The sequence below is a fragment of the Lacerta agilis genome, chromosome 14 (assembly GCF_009819535.1).
Source record: "Lacerta agilis isolate rLacAgi1 chromosome 14, rLacAgi1.pri, whole genome shotgun sequence".
NCBI classification, from domain to species: domain Eukaryota; kingdom Metazoa; phylum Chordata; class Lepidosauria; order Squamata; family Lacertidae; genus Lacerta; species Lacerta agilis.
Genome location: NC_046325.1, coordinates 9,361,353 through 9,379,591, shown reverse-complemented (window position 1 = coordinate 9,379,591; position 18,239 = coordinate 9,361,353). Strand labels below are relative to the sequence as shown.

General features: G+C 49.5%; 4 protein-coding genes and 3 non-coding genes across 7 annotated transcripts; 3 read left to right on the top strand and 4 right to left on the bottom strand.

Moving 5' to 3' along the window:
• Nucleotides 1–1,886: 1,886 nt before the first annotated feature.
• Nucleotides 1,887–8,600, bottom strand: LOC117058103 (zinc finger BED domain-containing protein 6-like). The gene is made up of 2 exons (XM_033169039.1): nucleotides 8,284–8,600; nucleotides 1,887–4,712 (listed from the first exon to the last, which is right to left on the bottom strand). The coding sequence occupies exon 2, from the start codon at nucleotides 4,698–4,700 to the stop codon at nucleotides 2,019–2,021; it is 2,682 nt and encodes an 893-aa protein (XP_033024930.1). The 5' UTR covers nucleotides 4,701–4,712; nucleotides 8,284–8,600; the 3' UTR covers nucleotides 1,887–2,018.
• Nucleotides 8,601–9,403: 803 nt separating this feature from the next.
• On the top strand, nucleotides 9,404–9,868 carry LOC117058115 (histone H2B 1/2/3/4/6-like). Its single transcript, XM_033169056.1, has one exon. It carries the CDS (start codon nucleotides 9,404–9,406, stop codon nucleotides 9,782–9,784), a length of 381 nt encoding a protein of 126 aa, XP_033024947.1. The 3' UTR covers nucleotides 9,785–9,868.
• A 744-nt stretch (nucleotides 9,869–10,612) lies between these two features.
• On the top strand, nucleotides 10,613–10,685 carry TRNAK-CUU. Its single transcript has one exon. It is a non-coding gene; the product is annotated as a tRNA-Lys (tRNA).
• Nucleotides 10,686–11,832: 1,147 nt separating this feature from the next.
• TRNAD-GUC lies at nucleotides 11,833–11,904 on the bottom strand. The gene has a single exon. It is a non-coding gene; the product is annotated as a tRNA-Asp (tRNA).
• Nucleotides 11,905–12,736: 832 nt separating this feature from the next.
• On the bottom strand, nucleotides 12,737–13,143 carry LOC117058120 (histone H2B 1/2/3/4/6-like). Its single transcript, XM_033169060.1, has one exon. It carries the CDS (start codon nucleotides 13,127–13,129, stop codon nucleotides 12,749–12,751), a length of 381 nt encoding a protein of 126 aa, XP_033024951.1. The 5' UTR covers nucleotides 13,130–13,143; the 3' UTR covers nucleotides 12,737–12,748.
• A 553-nt stretch (nucleotides 13,144–13,696) lies between these two features.
• Nucleotides 13,697–13,769, top strand: TRNAF-GAA. Its single transcript has one exon. It is a non-coding gene; the product is annotated as a tRNA-Phe (tRNA).
• Nucleotides 13,770–14,606: 837 nt separating this feature from the next.
• On the bottom strand, nucleotides 14,607–14,965 carry LOC117058121 (histone H4). The gene has a single exon (XM_033169061.1). The coding sequence runs from the start codon at nucleotides 14,963–14,965 to the stop codon at nucleotides 14,654–14,656; it is 312 nt and encodes a 103-aa protein (XP_033024952.1). The 3' UTR covers nucleotides 14,607–14,653.
• Nucleotides 14,966–18,239: the final 3,274 nt, after the last annotated feature.

The following is an 18,239-nucleotide window of genomic DNA, read 5'->3' as shown; positions in this document are numbered from 1 at the left end:
AGCCCTTAACAACTTGGGACCAGTTTACCTACAAGATCACAGGTTTTCTTCCTGGCACTTGCTGAAAACATTCTACAGGCCTACCTGGGTGCTTAGAAAGTTGAAGTCATCTTAATCTGTTTTAGTACTTAAACCTTTTTTAAGTTTCAAAGTAGGGTTGGTGATTTCTTCTCCACCATCCATTTTCCATTCTAGCTGATAATAGGAATTTTGTGATTAATGACACGTTTCTTTGTGTCCTGAATTGTAAACTTTGGGGGCGAGGACTGTCTTATTGAGCTCTTCCAGCTGCTCCAGAAGAATACTCTTGGCCGAATAAAGAGCTAATAAAGGTAAAGGTAAAGGGACCCCTGACCATTAGGTCCAGTCGTGTCCAACTCTGGGGTTGCGGTGCTCATCTCACGTTACTGGCTGAGGAAGCCAGTGTACAGCTTCCGGGTCATGTGGCCAGCATGACTAAGCCGCTTCTGGTGAACCAGAGGAGCGCACAGAAACGCCGTTTACCTTCGCGCCAGAGCGGTACCTATTTATCTACTTGCACTTTGACGTACTTTCGAACTGCTAGGTGGGCAGGAGCTGGGACCGAGCAACGGGAGGTCACCCCATCGCGGGGATTCAAACTGCTGACCTTCTGATCAGCAAACCCTAGGCTTTGTGGTTTAACCCACAGCGCCAGGCGGTTCCTAAAGAGGTAATACTGCCCCCATAAATAAATGTGGGGCAAGATGTAGCAAAAGCCACGTGGGCTCAGACAAACCACACAATACAAGAGTCTTGCGTTCTGTGAAGGCCTGGCAGATGCCTCTTCGGAAGCTTAGGAAGCAGGGCATGATAGCAACAGCCCTCCCAAGCTGCTGCTCCAGTTTATTCCGCTGGTACTTGGGAGATAGACTGCTTCTGAACATGGAGGTTTCATTTGGCAATGGTGGCTAACAGCCACCGCTGACTCTCCTCTGCCACACAATTCGTCAAATCTCCTTTTGGACTTCTCTAACCAAGTGACCTCTCGCGTCAGGGGATCCCATGCGTTCCTTTTGCATATCAACACTGGGCTCCTTGCGCAGCTGCGACCGAAGGGGCAAGGGGGATAAAAATGAAGCGCACAAGTCCTTCTTCGCCTGCTCGAAGGAATGTTTTTATTTGGGTAGCTTGTTTCGTTTTGAGCTTATTTCATGTTAGTGACTCGGGAGAGCAGTTAGGATTTTAAAAACAAGCTTTTCGAAACATCCAGTTAAAACGAGTCTAAAAGCCCTGAAAATGGCAAGTACTTGTTTTCTTTAAACTTCCACCCCCCCACCCCCCACGTTAGCACCATTTCTAAAGACAGACTCAACGCACAGCATCATCGCTAAAAGGGGATTTCTACAACTACAGGCCGCACATTCCGGCTTCATTCACAAAACTGGCTACACCAGGGGTTGTCAACCTGGTCCCTACCGCCCCCTAGTGGCTGTTTCAGGATTCTAGGTGGGTGGTAGGGGGTTCTATGGCACAAGCTGAATCCTCCTTCCATTGAACACTGGTGGGCGGTAAGGAAATGTTACCATCAAGAAAGATGCATTAGTGGGCGGTAGGTATAAAAAGGTTGACTGCCCCTTGGCTACACGATGGAGGGCCGCTCAAATCTTTGCTCCTGAAGTCTGATGTAAGTGAATGGTGGTTTGCCGAGGACCTGCTGGGCCAAACATAGCGCCTGGCGGGTTGCGTTCGCCTCGGTGGGCCACACAAGGCAGGATCCTGCTCTAATGCACAGCAAGTCTTTCATCTAATAACGGTTGCAGCGGAGGAGTCCCGCCTGCAGAGGAAGCGACTCCTTCGTCCAATACGTCTCACAACAGCAACAACAACAACAACCAAAGTCCTTAACTTTAAAACACAACAGAAAAGATTTGCCACAGGTTTGGACTAAGCCCTACCCTCCCTCCTTTTTAAAAAGGTTAACATTTTTCTGCAAGGCGACTACGCCCACGACAGCTGTCCCCCCTTTCTGAGAACGGTTCAGGACATGGCCGTGCTCCTCACTGCTTTTCCTCCAGTTCCTCATCCGCCGTCAAAAGGTCTTCCTCGTCTTCCAGATCCAAGTCCTCCCTCGACCCCATGGCACCTTGCGAAGAGGGCAGGTCTCCCAGAGAGAGCCTCCAGTCTTGCGGGACGAGGTGGCGATTCTTTCGGATGAAGGTCAGCATCTTCACGTTGGCCGGGGAGAGGTCCTTGGGGTGCCCTCTGTCCGCCAACGAACCGGAGCCGCCGAGGACGTCCTCGGAGGGCACCGACGTGGGCGGGCAACCGAAATGGAACAGGGCCACCTTGAAGAGGGCCGGCCAGACCCCCATCTTCCCCTGCCAGTACAGCATGGGGTCGGCGTTCTCCCCGATGTGGTCCACGTTGTCGTGGAGATACTCCTCCATCTCTCGCAGGGCCGCCGCCGCCCCTCCCTCGGACGCCATGCCCATGGCGGGGTCGCTCTTGGTAATCGCCCGCCAGCGTTTCATGGTGAACTGCCACGCCGCTGAGCCAGGGGGTCCGCTGGAGCCGCTGGGCTGCTGCGGGGACGAGCGCCCCATCGGGGAGAACTCGGCGTCGGGCCCCGGAGGCACGTAGGACCTGGTAGCCAAGTCGAGGATGTGCTCCCTCAGCATGGCCGCATCGCCCGTGTCGGCACCGCCCAGCTTCATGGTGGTGATGTCCCTGAAGCGGGGGTCGAGGAAGGCGGCCACCCGGCAGATGAGGGTGCCCTTCATCTCGCTCAGCTGGTTTTGGGCTTCCAAGCAGTCCAGGGCCTGTGTGGTGAGGTGGGCCGCCGTGTTGTTGTTCTCCTGGTAGTACCTGGTCCTCAAGGCCCGCAGCTGCTCCTCCAGGAACCACAGCATAGGGAGAGCCTGGCAGAGAGTGGCGTCTGGGCGGGTGACCAGCGTGGCGGCGTCCTCAAAGGGCTTCAGGATCTCCACCAAACACTTCACCACCTTCCAGTCCGGTGTCGTCAAGTGCAGCAAGGCAGCCTCCTCATCTTGCTCGAAGATGGCGCTGACGGCTTGCCGCTCCCGGTAGAGGCTCTCCAGCATCCGCAGCGTGGAGTTGGATCTCCGAGGAGGCTCTTGCCCCGCCGGCTGCCGGTGCGAGCCCAGGATGGCCTGCGCCTCCAGCAGGCGGCGCCGGACCGTCGTCGAGCGCTTGTAGCGGGTGCAGATCCTCCGGGACGTCTTCAGCAGCCGGTCAACATGCGCGTCGGCTGCCAAGAAGGCCTTCACCACCAGCTTCAGGCAGCGCGCCAGGCAAGGGACGTACTTGAGGCGCAGCTCGCGCACAGCCTTCGCCGTGTTGGCCCCGTCGTCCAGGACCACGCCCCCTGTCTTCAGGTCGTAGAGCCAGTCTTGCAGCACCTCCCTCAGCTTGTGGCAGATGTCCTCGGCCGAGCAGGGCCCCTCAAAGGCACACACTGACAAGGTGGCGTGATGCCGCGAGAGGACGCCCGCCGACTCGGCCACCCAGTGCCCCGTCACCGACATGTAGGAGGCCGTCTGCCGGCCCGACCAGGTGTCTATGGCAATGTGGACTGTACGGCCCACGCTGCCCACCACCGCTTGGCGGACGGCTCGGGACACCACCTTGGACAGTTCGGGCACAGCCTTCGTGGCGAAGAACGCCCGCCCAGGGATTTTCCAGCGGGGCTGGGCGGTGGCCATCAGCCGGCGGAACCCCTCGCTTTCCACGTACGACGGGGGCTGCATGTCCACAGCAAGCATCCAGGCCGTTTCTGAAGCCAGCTGGATGGCTGCCGAGTGTGTCGGCGGGTAGTACGGCTGGTTCCTCTCCTGCCGAGCGGGTTGGAAGGCCGGGGCGGGTGGCTCGGTGACCACGATGGTCGGGCCGTGCGGCCTCTCCTTCAGGGGCATCAGGGGCGAAGGAGGGACCACTGCGACCCCCGGCAAGTGGAGCCCGTGGTGCACCTTCAGGTGTTTGTGGAGGGCCGTGGTGCCAGGGCGGGTGCCCCCATCCTTGCCCCTGCGGACCCGCTTCTGGCAAGTGCTGCAGACGGCCACGCACGGCTCCCTGGGATCCAGGGTGAAATAATCCCACACGGCCGAAGTGGTTTTCTTGGGGGCGTGTGTGGGGATGCCGTCCACCACCAGCACTTCCCGGTCGCGCCCGCGCTTGTGATGGTGGTGAGAGGCCGAGACGTGCGTCATGGGGGTGAAGAAATGCACCATCTCGATGCCCGCCCTGCCCATGGTGCCGGCGGGCATGTAGGTCCCCGGAGGAGCAGACTGGGGGTGGAGGACGTGGGGCGGGGAGAACGACACTCTCTCAATGACCTCCTCTCCGTCGTCGTCGTCCTCCTTCTTGAGGTACGAGAGCATCTCTTGAGCCTCGGGGTGGCCGGGCTCCTTCGCCCCCAGGTGGTTGGACGCTGCCGGAGAGAAAGCGCCCAGCTCTGCCGCGTCCTCGTCCTCCTCGTCTTCTTTCTCCTTCAGGTAGGAGAAGAGGTCGTGCACGGTTGTCGTCGACGGGCCGGGCTCCTCCTCCTCCTTCATTGCCGGCTGCAAAGAAACCGCCGGGGCAGCCATGACGGGGAACGGTTCCCGGGAAACGCTGGCTTCTGGCGCGCCTGAGAAGTGAGGCTCCTGGAGGTGGATGGCCATGCCTCTCCGGGGAAAAGTCGCCAGCTGGGCTCTTCTTCCCCGGCCTCGCCTTGGCATCATGGCAGAGGAGCCCTGGAAAGGGGAGGAAAAGAAATACAAGCGTTTCACTCCAGGCAGGTTCTCTGATCACTCAGAAGCCCAGCAGCTTTTTTTTAAAACCAGGCGCTCAAATGCAGGAAACAAAGGGCAATGTGTTGTCCCATCTTCCTCTCCCCTCCCATACCCACAACTTTTCACACCACAAGGGTGGGACATCTCTTTCAGCTCAAGGTTCACATTACCTTCTGGGCAATCTTTCACTGAACGAAACATCTGATAGCCTATTAAATGTGTTCCAAAACTGTTACTGCTTTGCTTTTGCTCTCATCATAGAATTGTAGAGCTGGGTGGGACCCCCGAGGGTCATCTAGTCCAACCCCCTGCAATGCAGGAATCTTGCCCACAGCTGTCCCCTGGGTGGGCTCAAACCGCCGACCTTCTGGTGAACAGGCAGATGCACTGACCCATTGTGGCATTATGTATTTTCTGGGTTTTTTTTCCCCTCGTGAACTGCCCTTAGATCTACCGATGAAGAGCAGTAAGCAAATTTTAATGATGATGATGATGTAGCCCTGGTTTAAAGAGAAATTTGGTGCCTTGCTTTTATATCTGAGTTTCTAACTCTGTTTTGCACTCACCACCATATATAGGCCTCAGAATCCTGGCTACACCAGACTCGATCCCTGACCTCTCTTGCTGATCGGACACAGGTTCGAGTCCTCCAACCAAGGTTGTGCAGACCCTGGCTAAGCTATGCTGCTCCTCCGAGAGGGTGAGCCACCAATGTGATAACGGAGCTTCTTACACTGGTCTGGTGGTGCCAGTGTGGCCCACTCCTCTCACACTGCACTGCCGGAACATCTCTTCAAAGCATAGACTCGTAGGGCAAGAAGGTACTCTAAGGGTGATCTAGTCCAACCCCCCTCCTTAAGGCTGCCCCCAAAACAATTGGTTGTCTACACTGCTAGCCCTACTCAGAGTAGATCCATTACAAATACCGGTAACGGACCTAAGTTAGTCATGTTCATTATTATTATTAGACTTGTTTTGTCACTTGGTAACTAAAGGCAAAGTTAGATAAATAGGTACCACTCCGGCGGGAAGGTAAACAGCGTTTCCGTGCGCTGCTCTGGTTTGCCAGAAGCGGCTTTGTCATGCTGGCCACATGACCCGGAAGCTGTACCGGCTTCCTCGGCCAGTAAAGCAAGATGAGCGCCACAACGCCAGAGTTGGACACGACTGGACTTAATGGTCAGGGGTCCCTTTACCTTTAACTAAAGGCAAGCAACTTTACAACACATTTGAAAGCATTAATATAGAGGCGTTATAGCATAAAAACAAAACAACCTCCGTAACGGCCACTGAACTTTAATGGGTCTACTCTGATTAGAATCACAGAATTGTTGGAGGACTTGCATTGCATACAATCCAAAAATATTAATGACCGCAGTGACTTTTAGCATCATCGTACTGTTTGTAATCTTACTGCCTTTTGCATTTTAATAAATTTGACAACTGCCCAGAGGATTTAGCTAATGGGCAATATAGAAATGTAATTAATAAATGCTGTACTATATATTTCGGACATTGAGGCCATGGTTTATGTCAGGGGTCGGCAAGGTTTACCTCGCCTGGGCCGGCTCACTCCAGCAGAGATCCCTCCGTGGGCCGGATTGTGAGCGTGCACATCCAGCGTCGGCGCAGATGCAGCGCGCAGGGACTCACTGAGTGGGCGGCTCGGTTTGGGGGAGGCTCGTGGGCCAGTTAAACGACCCCCGTGGGCCGCTTGTGTCCCATGGGCCTTAGTTTGCTGACCCCTGGTTTATGTAGTCAAACCAGAATCATTTGCAAACTGCAGGCGTGGGGAAAGCCAAGTTTTATAGGTAAAAAAAAATATGGGGAGGTGGGATAGGAAGAGCCCAGTGACCACTGAGTGGGATCAACGGCCAGACAACCCTACTGACTTTTGGGAGCAGGAAAATGGTAAATAAATGGGGTTGGGTGGGTATAGAGTGGGGCTGGAATCCTCCATCGTAGCTCTTCACACACTATTTTTGTTGCTGACTCAATTTCTCCAGTTGTTTTCTTACGGTGCTACTTCATGCTCATGGCATTTTGCAAAGAGATAGGTCAGATCTCTGCCTCCAAGAGGCTTACAATACAGTGGTACCTTGATTCTCAAACGTCTTGGTACTCAAACAACTTGGAACCGAAACACTGCAAACCCAGAAATAAGTGTTCCTGTTTGCCAGCTTTCTTCAGAAGCCGGATGTGCTCCATTTTGAGTGTTACACTTCCGTTTTGAGTGTTTCGCTTCCGATCTGAGTGCCACACTTCTGTTTTGAGTGTTACGCTGAGGTCTGTCTGTTTTTGCTATTTATCTTGCATTTTTGTTTTTGCGGCTCTTTTTTTTGTTGACTGTGTGGAACCCAGTTCAGCCACTGATTGATTGACTGTGTGACTGCAGTACATTGTTTGTTGCTTTCATTTTACGGATCGATGGTCTCGTTAGATAGTATAATTCATGTTAAATTGCTGTTTTGGGGGTTGTTTTTAAAAGTCTGGAATGGATTGGATTAATCCGTTTTGCGTTACTTTCTATGGGAGAGCACGTCTTGGTTTTGGAACGCTTTGGTTTTGGAACGGACATCCGGAACGGATTAAGTTTGAGAACCAAGGTACCACTGTATATAGAAGCCCTCTATATTCATCGGGGAAATGTTGGAGGGGATGTTAGTACCGTCTACTGCCAGCAGCTCTCCCGGGGGGTTCAGCCAGGCAGGCGACATTCCCAGCCCTACGTCCCTATGCACCTTCTACATGCATGACACATGCTCCACTGCTGAGCTACAGCCCTTGGTGGTAGAGGTGCCGCTACTCTAGAAGTAACTCCCTCTCTAAAGAAGTTCACCCAGCGTAGCCTTTCGCAGTCCTCTTCTAGGAGCAGGAACAAAACATTCCAATATCCAAAGGTGTTTAAAGCTAGTTGGCAAATGCCACCACTGATTTCCCTTTCCTAGCAGCTTGACACGAAGCTCTTTGATAGCAGGAACAACGAACCCTACCTACACTTTGTTGGGCTCCAAACTCTCTCCCCCCCCCCCAGCCAGCATGCCCAATGGTCAGGGAGGATGGAAGCTGGAGAAACAGAGGAGGACCCCCCCACACACTATTGTTCATATCTATCTATTCTGATTGTCAGGTAATTAATAAACAAAGGAACAATACTGTTTCATTTAACCTGTTACAAGCCTTTCAACATGAAGGGAAGCAGGACAGAGAAGTTCCCCTAACATGGGAAATGTAGAGACTAGCTCTAGCCTACCTTACAGGGTTGTTGTAATTTTTATTTTTATTTTTAGAAGCTGGACAAATATGGATGAAATCTAAAACGTTGCTGCTGAAGAGAACAACAGACAAATAAATAAATAATTTTAAAAGGGAGGGGGGGTCGCCATTGCTACACCTTACCCCTCCCTCCTCCCCAAAGGAGTATTCTTTAACTGAACTCTCAGTGGCTTAAAAGGAGAGGCAACGCCTTTCTCTGACACCGAAGCACGAGAGACAAAAGCGATCTTCGCCCTTAAAAGCGGGGCAAACTCACCAATCCAAGATGGAAGCTGCGCCGACTATCAGGAACAACCCAATCCCTCAGTTTTTTTCCCCTTTCAGAGATGGCTTGCAACTAAGCGATACGCCTTATTGCAAAAAGACGCACACGCGCAAAAACGACGCCCGATTTTAAAAATACAGATTATCATTTATTTATTTTTAAAAATCTTGCAGGCTATCTATTCCAAAACGATATATTAAAACGTAAAAAAGGGAACAAAAAGCACCCGGAAGAAAAACCTAACACCCGGATGTTAAAAAAAAAAACTAACAGGAAACCTCACTTCCCATATTTCTTTATCTCCTTCCGCAAAATTCATTTCACGACCCACACTTTCGTAGGTTTGCTTGGCGAGGGATTGGGAGTTAAGTGTCGATTCTTGTGTATAGCTCCTTGGAAGATTTACTGAGATTTACTCCTAGCGAGGTGTGTACAGGAGTGCATTCGCAGTCCTACACGTTTACTCACTGAATTTTTCTGGGGCATTAGTACCAGGTGGGTGGTGAAAGGAACTGAATCCAGCCCTTAGCGTAAATTCTCTTTTGCAATTATGGATCCTCGACATATATTGCAAGGAGAGAGAAATGCAACGATTGCTTTAATCCGCCCTGCATATGTCTCCCGTCCCCTGCTCCAATTAAATGAACCCATCAGCTGGTATTTCTCATGTACGTAAAATAAATTCACGTTTCCTGCTTTTTAAAAATTTCACGGGATAATGAACTACAGCCCTTAATTATTTTCCTTATGATAGCTTTGCAACCTGGCAAAAGTAGAGGAAAAAGCTGGATCTATCAATCTGATCTATCAAGGTCTGTTTGCTTGCTTTTCTAACTAATATTTGAATATATAATCAGGCTAGCTTTTTATTTTGAGGCAGCAGCTGAACTGTTTCGTTCACAAGCCTCCCAGGCCGCCCAACTGCACGCCAGGGTTCGAATCCTGGTCATTTACATATTTCGAACTCTAGAGAGTGACGCACGTTCACCGCCGTCCAATAGCGACGTCGCACTTTGGAGCCCTCATTTCCATAAGCGTACTATAAATACGGGAGCTCGCCAACAGTACCAGCAGTCTTGCTTGAGGCTGCAGTTGAGTGAGAAGATTGAAGATGCCTGAGCCAGCCAAGTCTGCTCCCGCGGCCAAGAAAGGCTCCAAGAAGGCCATCACCAAGACGCAGAAGAAGGGCGACAAGAAGCGCAAGAAGAGCCGCAAGGAGAGCTACTCCATTTACGTCTACAAGGTGCTCAAGCAGGTCCACCCGGACACGGGCATCTCCTCCAAGGCCATGAGCATCATGAACTCGTTCGTCAACGACATCTTCGAGCGCATCGCGGCCGAGGCTTCCCGCCTGGCGCACTACAACAAGCGCTCCACCATCACCTCCCGGGAGATCCAGACCGCCGTGCGGCTCCTGCTGCCCGGGGAGCTGGCCAAGCACGCCGTCTCCGAGGGCACCAAGGCCGTCACCAAGTACACCAGCTCCAAGTGAACTGGGTGCCCTTTTTTCGGTTGCCTGGGAAAGTTCTACAGAAACCCAAAGGCTCTTTTAAGAGCCACCCACTTTCTCATTTGAAAAGCGCTGTTCCGACTTGTGTTAACTCTCAATTATTTTCTCGGCTGGGGGGTTTCCTTTGGTGTCCTGCTGCCGGGTTTTAGTGGGGAATAAGACCCAAAAAATGAGGGGGAGATCGGCTGTATATAACGTTACTCTTAAATCTGGGTCGACCAATTAATATTCGAGTTCCTTTATTTCAAAGGGCCTATTTGAGTCGGGCTTAATGTTACCAGTGAAATAGTAAATGCATGCCAAAAATAAAAGGTATGGCGAGAATGATTGCTACTTCTGTAACCTGAAAGAACCTATTGGTTCAAAGCGCTGCTTTGCTATTTGGTCAGGAGAGGCTTTTGAGTTTCCCCGCGTTCTTCCTACCCTGATCCCTGGAGGTTTCTCAATGGCGTTTCCCTAATGATTATTTCCCCCCCCCCTCACCATTAAATCCACGTTAGGGCGGCGAAGCCATTTCCCCTCATTCTTTTTCTAAAGGCGAATGACAATTAGGTCACGGCTGCAATCTTTGGCGCTTGCCTCTGAGTAGGTCTCATTGAACTAAATGGGGTTTGCTTCTGAAGTAGTCTGGATTGCGCTAGAAATACAGGTCCTGACCCGGCACCAAACGGCCAGGTGGAAGTGATGCCCGAAGCTATTAAGCTACAGCGTTAATGTACTGTGATCTGCTTGTTTTAAATTAAAGGATGTAATCTTTGGCAGCAGGACAGCCAGCGAGTGATAAACTGTTTGAGAAGGCGTTTAGCCGTAGCCCGGCTAGCTCAGTCGGTAGAGCATGAGACTCTTAATCTCAGGGTCGTGGGTTCGAGCCCCACGTTGGGCGCGAAATTTTTCTTACGTTCTTTGGAAAAATATATATCAAAGACCACGGTGGGTGAACGATGCACGGTGCAAGCTCATTATGGACAGATGGTGAACTGTGTCACATGGCATAACTTTTAAAAAGGGCCTATACTGCATCTTGTATCCATGTCTTTTTTAAATACGCTCTTCATCAACACTTATATGACCTCTTCCCCATTTCCCACTATTTTTTTTAAGAGTCTAGTGCCACAAGTGGTTTCTGTTTGTGCTTTTTTTCTTTCCTAAATTGCTTCACCACGCAAAAAGAAAAAAATTACAAACACCTTCTTTGCAAATTAATTTCTGGAGACTATGTCTGCTATGAAACACAGGAGTTGAAAGTAATCAAGAAGCCAGAAAACTATCGACTGTGTTAACAAAAGCCCAGTTTATTTTATATTTTTAAGGCTGTTTTATGAGGTAGCTTTTCTTTTTTAAAGAAAATCGCAGAGGCCCCTGGATGACCTCAAACCACAGCCTTCAAGTTAACAGCCGAAGCCACTACTGGATTACACCGGTTGAAAATCAATGATAGTTTAAAAGATGAAAAAGTAATTTTCTTTATTGACAAAACTTACCATACCATAACCACCCTTCTGAATCAAACCAAAGGTCTATTTAGTCGAATATTCTGTACTAACTAGTCGGCATCCTGATACTTTTGAAAAAGTCCACCAGGAGAGCATGAAGACAACAGAGCCAGCTCCTGCTCTCTCCCTCTCAACAGCTGGTATTCACAGGTACACTGCACCTCAGAACTGAGGTTCCATCACAGACCGAATACCCGTTCCTTTGTCAACTCCTTGTAAAACCACCTAGTCTTGCGGCCATCATATCTGCCGACAATACATTTCATGAATTATGCGTGGTGTAAAGGACTTTCCTTTGTCCGTCCTCACACCGGTGCACATAAATTTCGCGGGATACACCTGAGTCCTTTCTGTGGAGGTCGAGTGGAGACTCCCTTTCCTATGTTTATTTGGTTTTTTTTTTAATGAAGACTATACAGCACCTTTATAGTAAAAATAGAAAAGGCGTGTCTTTTTATTTAACTGGTATATTTTGACCATGGTCGCTAATGGATGGACTTTTGCTTAGAAACCGTATGGTCAAGAAAACAATCGTTTCTCCCCGTCGGGGAATCGAACCCCGGTCTCCCGCGTGACAGGCGGGGATACTCACCACTATACTAACGAGGAATACGCTGATAAGCTTTCAACAAAGTACCCTGCATTTCTGAGTATTGTCACCTGGAATGGGTCGATAAGGAACTAACCAATCCCTTTATGGCGCGCGAATTTAAAATGCTGAAATTGTCCTGATATAGCCCGTTATTTTATACTTTCAAGCAGTGTCGTTGGGCACGTTTTGCCCTTACATAATTAAGATACGTTGATATTTCGTATCTATAAGCAAACTGGACATTATTATTTTTTAATCAGATTGTTAAATTATACTAGAGCTTTGCTCCGCATAGCATGGGCGCGCTTTTAAAAGGGGAGAAAAGTAGTCGCTTTGGAAAGAAGGACTGCATCATTTATTTAAAAAATAAAATTACTTCCAGTAGCACCTCAGAGACCAACTATGTTTGTTCTTGGTATGAGCAAACTTAGTTGGTCTCTTAAGGTGCTACTGGAAGTAAAAGAAAATATTTTGTTTTGACTATGGCAGACCAACACGGCTACCATCCTGTAGCTCATTTATTTACCTTGCATACATAAAACAAGCTCTAAAAGATTTAAAGAAACGTTTTCACTCTTCCTCCGCCCATCGGCAACACTCGCTAACTAAAACTTGAAGCGCTGAATCTTTTGAAAAGTCGAGGTATTTCCCGCAGCACTTTTCATCCAAAGGCTGCTCTCCATACTGCGTAGCAGGGTACCCTCCAACTCTATACAATTAATTATGCTATAACCGATAGATATGCTATAACTGATAGATAACTGGGGCTGGTATATTTTATACACAAAAGCGTGATCAGATCTTTTACCGAGAAAGTGAGTGGCTCTTAAAAGAGCCTTTGGTTATGTGAGGAGGCGAAATTCACTTGGAGCTGGTGTACTTGGTGACGGCCTTGGTGCCCTCGGAGACGGCGTGCTTGGCCAGCTCTCCGGGCAGCAGGAGTCTCACGGCGGTCTGGATCTCCCGGGAGGTGATGGTGGAGCGCTTGTTGTAGTGCGCCAGGCGGGAAGCCTCGGCCGCGATGCGCTCGAAGATGTCGTTGACGAAAGAGTTCATGATGCTCATGGCCTTGGAGGAGATGCCCGTGTCCGGGTGGACCTGCTTGAGCACCTTGTAGACGTAGATAGAGTAGCTCTCCTTGCGGCTCTTCTTGCGCTTCTTGTCGCCCTTCTTCTGCGTCTTGGTGATGGCCTTCTTGGAGCCCTTCTTGGCCGCGGGAGCGGACTTGGCTGGCTCAGGCATCTTCAACAGTCGGATCACAAATATAGTAGAGCACAAAAGATAGAAGAATGATGGTGCTGGACCCGCTTTCCCTCTTTTATAGCCTGGATAATGCAAATGAAGTTTCCAAAATTCTTTGTTACGATTGGATGAAAAGTACGCTACCCTTACGCTATTGGAAGAGAGCCTATGCATGTCAAATCTCGCGCTGCAATTGGGTGTTTTAAAGAAACGTTTCTTATTGGCCGTTTTTAAGAACAGTCAATTCTCATTGGCTGAAGGCGGCACCATTTTGATAGCAGGCCAATCCCTTTTCCCGCTTCTTTGGTACAGTGGCCCTTGCTATCAGACCCCGATCTCTTCTCATTCTCTAGGGAACTTTCTGCCCTGTTCTATGCTGCGTACGGGTCCCACGACAAAAATGTAAATTGGCAAAGTGCTGTTAAAAGTTGACTAATCGAAGTGTACGTTTCATACCCTAGTAAGAGCTTGCACTACATCTACACGACCCTCAGGAAGGAAAAATAATACTTGAGATTAAAATAAGGAAAAAGACTCAGATGTTCTGAGGTTAAGCTCGAATATAGAGCCGAAATAGCTCAGTTGGGAGAGCGTTAGACTGAAGATCTAAAGGTCCCTGGTTCGATCCCGGGTTTCGGCAGTTACTTTTTGGCCTTTGGTTCAGTTTGTTGTACTTTCAATTTCCTAGTACTTTATTTTATGAAGTTTTTGCTATTAGCTTGAGTGTTCCTAAATTTTGTGCGTTAATGTCTACTTCTGCTTTAAAAAAATACACCCAGAAATTGCACATTTAAACGCAGACCAACGGTTGGAAATGCCTGGAGAATAGGTTGTGTGTTTATGCGCAGAATATTTTAGTTCAGTTTTCCGTTGCAGCTGTTGTATGGTGAAACTACCGAATTCTTAGATTTACAATATAATGTACATCTTCAATCTTGAGTGCAGTAAATTTAGCTGCAAGCATATTTTCCTGCCTTACAATAAATATGCTTAAAATCGTGCTGCAAATCTTGCATTGTTTTAATATAATGTAGGAGTAATTTTAAAAATCACTTTAACAGTGGCAGTTGCACAAGTATTGTGAACCTACCCTATACCCTGATCCACAATGCATTTGAAAGGAAGCCACGTTGGAGACGCCCACTTGGCGCAAACTCATAATTGTTAGCCTAAAACGAAAATCCAAGCACATTATTTGTATTCGCTTTTTGAAAACAAAAGCATTATCGTTCATTTTTAGGAAAATGCGGGCAACCCACCGCTACAGAAGGCAATGAGTATTTAAAAGGAAAATACGTACAAGGAAATTGAGTTTACCACTATCGTAACAGAACAAAATAACCAAGGCTCTTTATATTATAAAGTAAGGTGCTGCTTGCTAGGTTTCGATTTATTTTTAACATTATTCAAAGGATTCCAATGCATTAAAGTAAAATCGCGTTAGCAATTGGCTCTTTTCCGAAAAGGTGGGTGGCCCTGAAAAGGACCTTTTGTTGTTGTTTTGCTATGGAAGCGGAGACTCTGTTAGCCGCCGAAGCCGTACAGAGTGCGTCCCTGGCGCTTGAGAGCGTACACCACGTCCATGGCGGTGACAGTCTTCCTCTTGGCGTGCTCGGTGTAGGTGACGGCGTCGCGGATGACGTTCTCGAGGAAGACTTTGAGGACGCCGCGGGTCTCTTCGTAAATGAGCCCGGAGATGCGCTTGACTCCTCCGCGGCGAGCGAGGCGGCGGATGGCGGGCTTGGTGATGCCCTGGATGTTGTCGCGGAGCACTTTGCGGTGCCTCTTGGCACCTCCTTTCCCCAACCCCTTGCCGCCCTTCCCACGTCCTGACATCTTCCTAGCAAAGTCCTTCAAACGCAGACGGTGAATGTGAAGGAGCTCCACAAAAACCTCCTTTACATAGGTTGGAATCCGACCAGAATGAAAACTTCAACAGTCAGTGTAGGGAACGTATTTGCCTACGCGTTACGCCTCCTTGTGCATGAATCGATGCTATCCAATCAACGACGAACAGCTAATTTTAAATGAACCAATCACTACTCTCCAGCAAATGGAAGCAAAAGCGTTATTTGGCACCTCTGATCAAAAGAGGATTTTTGTGCAGTCCTGGCCTATGCGTGCTCTTGGGCGGAAGTAAAAAATCCCGCTTGAAGTTACCGCTTCGCAAATAGTATCGTATTCATTATCGGCCTAGCCTCCTTCAGTCGAGGAGGATGGACCATTGATTGGCTTCGTGGGGGCGGGATTTTCCTTTTTAATTGCTAATTTTAACTCCACATCCTGCTGTGTGGACAAACATGAATCCGCTGGGAGGAAAATAAATTTAAGGAAGCAGGCATCGCCTCTGCTGTAAATAGAAAGATGCATGGAGTGATTAAAAGTAAAAATATAGATTCGGATTTTAGCTTTTAGAGGAAACCATTTTTAGTACCTAAATTCAACCACCGAATTCGCAGTACGTGCAGCACCACTGACAAAAATAATACACACCCCAGTAGAGCGTGGGAGCTGTTTTCAATTTGGTGCTCAAAACGTACAGGTGAGGGGATACTTTGAGGGAGAAGGGTATGGCTTGTATCCAACGTTACAGGAACGGGGTTCCACCCGCGCAATGGGACTTTCCCTTCTCTCCCTGCGTGTCAGACAAGCCTCTGGAGCAGATTTCGAGGGCGCATGGGAATTGCAGAGTAGAGTAATATTCAAAGGGAAGTGTGAGCGGCACAACAGCTTTTTCTCCAATTCCATAATCTAAATTGCTTTCCCATTAGTAGTGCCACAAAAGTCATCTCATCACCAGCACACTCAATTGTCAGAATGATTCTTTAATTTGGGGAGTTTCATTAGTTTCATTATGGACAGAAATCTATGCCCTCCAAGGTTCTGCGGTAGAATCACCCCCTTTCGCTGGCTGGCGCTGGAATAGGAGAGGGGGCCCGTCGCTCTGTGGGGGGAGGATAGAGCACAAACAGGCTTCGTGTGCATGCAAAGGGATCCTGGGCTCAATGGCAGACAAGACTGAGAAGTAAAAACCTGCCCTAGAGAGGCAGATGGACCCAGGTTTGGGAAATGACATTCTTATACAGAGCAGCAACTATATATAGCTCTTACAAGGAAACTGGGCTGCTTAAATGGGGTCAATGGGAGTCCTTTTTCTAACAAGAAGGAAAGCTGTGTTTCACATGATAAATGTTAGTTAAGTGTATTGAACTATAGGGTGATTCAGGGAGCAGTAGTTAATTCCTGACTAGTAGGGAGATACTGAGGTTATAATCGACAGCTGTTTTATCCCTAATGGTCAAGTATGTTATAGTCCAGAAGTGGCCAACAGGTCGATCGCGATCTACCTGTCGATCGTGAGCAAGTTCCTGGTCGATCGCAGGTAGATCTTGGGTTGCTTAGCGATCGGCAGCCTAAAAGGGGAAAAAAGCTCTCCAGGGAGAGCTCCCTCCTCTTGCCGGACCACAGCTGGCCTCTCTCTCTCTCTCTCTCTCTGTGTGTGTGTGTGCCAGATGGCTGGCTGGCACCTCCCATTGGAGCCGCCTGCGGGGGGGGGGGCAGCGAGGATGGGGGAGTGTCACCCTTGTGACACTCCTCCTCCTCGCTGGCCGCCCCTGCAGCGTGGAGAAAAGTCCTTTTAAAAAAGAAAAGCCAAAGCCAAGCAGCCTGCTTGCATTGCCTTTTCTTTTTTTAAAAGAGCTTCTCTTCCCGCTGCCGGGCGGAGCCGCCTGTGCGTGGGGAGAGCGAGGATGGGGGGATGTCACCCTTGTGACACTCCTCCTCCTTGCTGGCCGCCCCTGCAGCGGGGAGAAAAGTCCTTTTAAAAAAGAAAAGCCAAGACAAGCAGCCTGCTTGCCTTGCCTTTTTTTTTTTTAAAAGAGCTTTTTTCACCGCTGCCGGGCGGAGCCGCCTGCGGGGGGGGGGCGTCACCTTTGTGACACTCCTCCTCCTTGCTGGCCGCCCCTGCAGCGGGGAGAAAAGTCCTTTTAAAAAAGAAAAGCCAAGGCAAGCAGCCTGCTTGCCTTGCCTTTTCTTTTTTCAAAAGGGCTTCTCTCCTTTTAGGGCGCTCATCCTGCTACCACCTCTTGCAAGAGCAGACTTCCTTCTTCCCTCCCTCCCTCCCTCTCTTTCACCCCTTCCTTCCTTGTCTCTCTTACTTTCTTTCTCCCTCTCATCCCTTCCCCCCTCTTTATTTCCCTCTCACCCCTTCCTTCTCTCTTCCCTCCCTCCCTCCCTCCTTCCTTCTCTCTCTCTCTCTTTCTCACTCACCTCTTCCTTCCTTCCTTCTCTCTCTCTCCCTTCCTTCCTTCTCTCTCTCTCTCTCACCCTTCCTTCCTTCCTTCCTTCTCTCTCTCACCCTTCCTTCCTTCCTTCCTTCCTTCCTTCTCTCTCTCTCTCTCTCTCTCTCTCTCTCACCTTCCTTCCTTCCTTCCTTCCTTCCTTCCTTCCTTCCTTCCTTCCTTCCTTCCTTCCTTCTCTCTCTCACCCTTCCTTCCTTCCCTCTCACTCACCCTTCCTTCCTTCTCTCTCTCTCTCTCTCTCTCTCTCTCTCTCTCTCTCTCTCTCACACCCTTCCTTCCTTCCTTCTCTCTCTCTCTCACCCTTCCTTCCTTCTCTCTCTCTCTCTCTCTCTCTCTCTCTCTCTCTCTCCCTTCCTTCCTTCTCTCCCTTCCTCCCTTCCTTCCTTCCTTCCTTCCATCTCTCTCACCCTTCCTTCCTTCCTTCCTTCCTTCCTTCCTTCCTTCCTTCCTTCCTTCCTTCCTTCCTTCCTTCTCTCTCACCTTTCCTTCCTTCCTTCCTTCTCTCTCTCTCTCTCACCCTCCCTTCTTTCCTTCCTTCCTTCCTTCCTTCCTTCCTTCCTTCCTTCCTTCCTTCTCTCTCACTCACCCTTCCTTCCTTCCTTCTCTCTCTCACCCTTCCTTCCTTCCTTTCTTCTCTCTCTCTCACCTTCCTTCCTTCCTTCCTTCCTTCTCTCTCTCTCACCTTCCTTCCTTCCTTCCTTCCTTCCTTCCTTCTCTCTCACTCACCCTTCCTTCCTTCCTTCCTTCCTTCCTTCCTTCCTTCCTTCCTTCTCTCTCTCTCTCTCCCTTCCTTCCTTCTCTCTCATCCT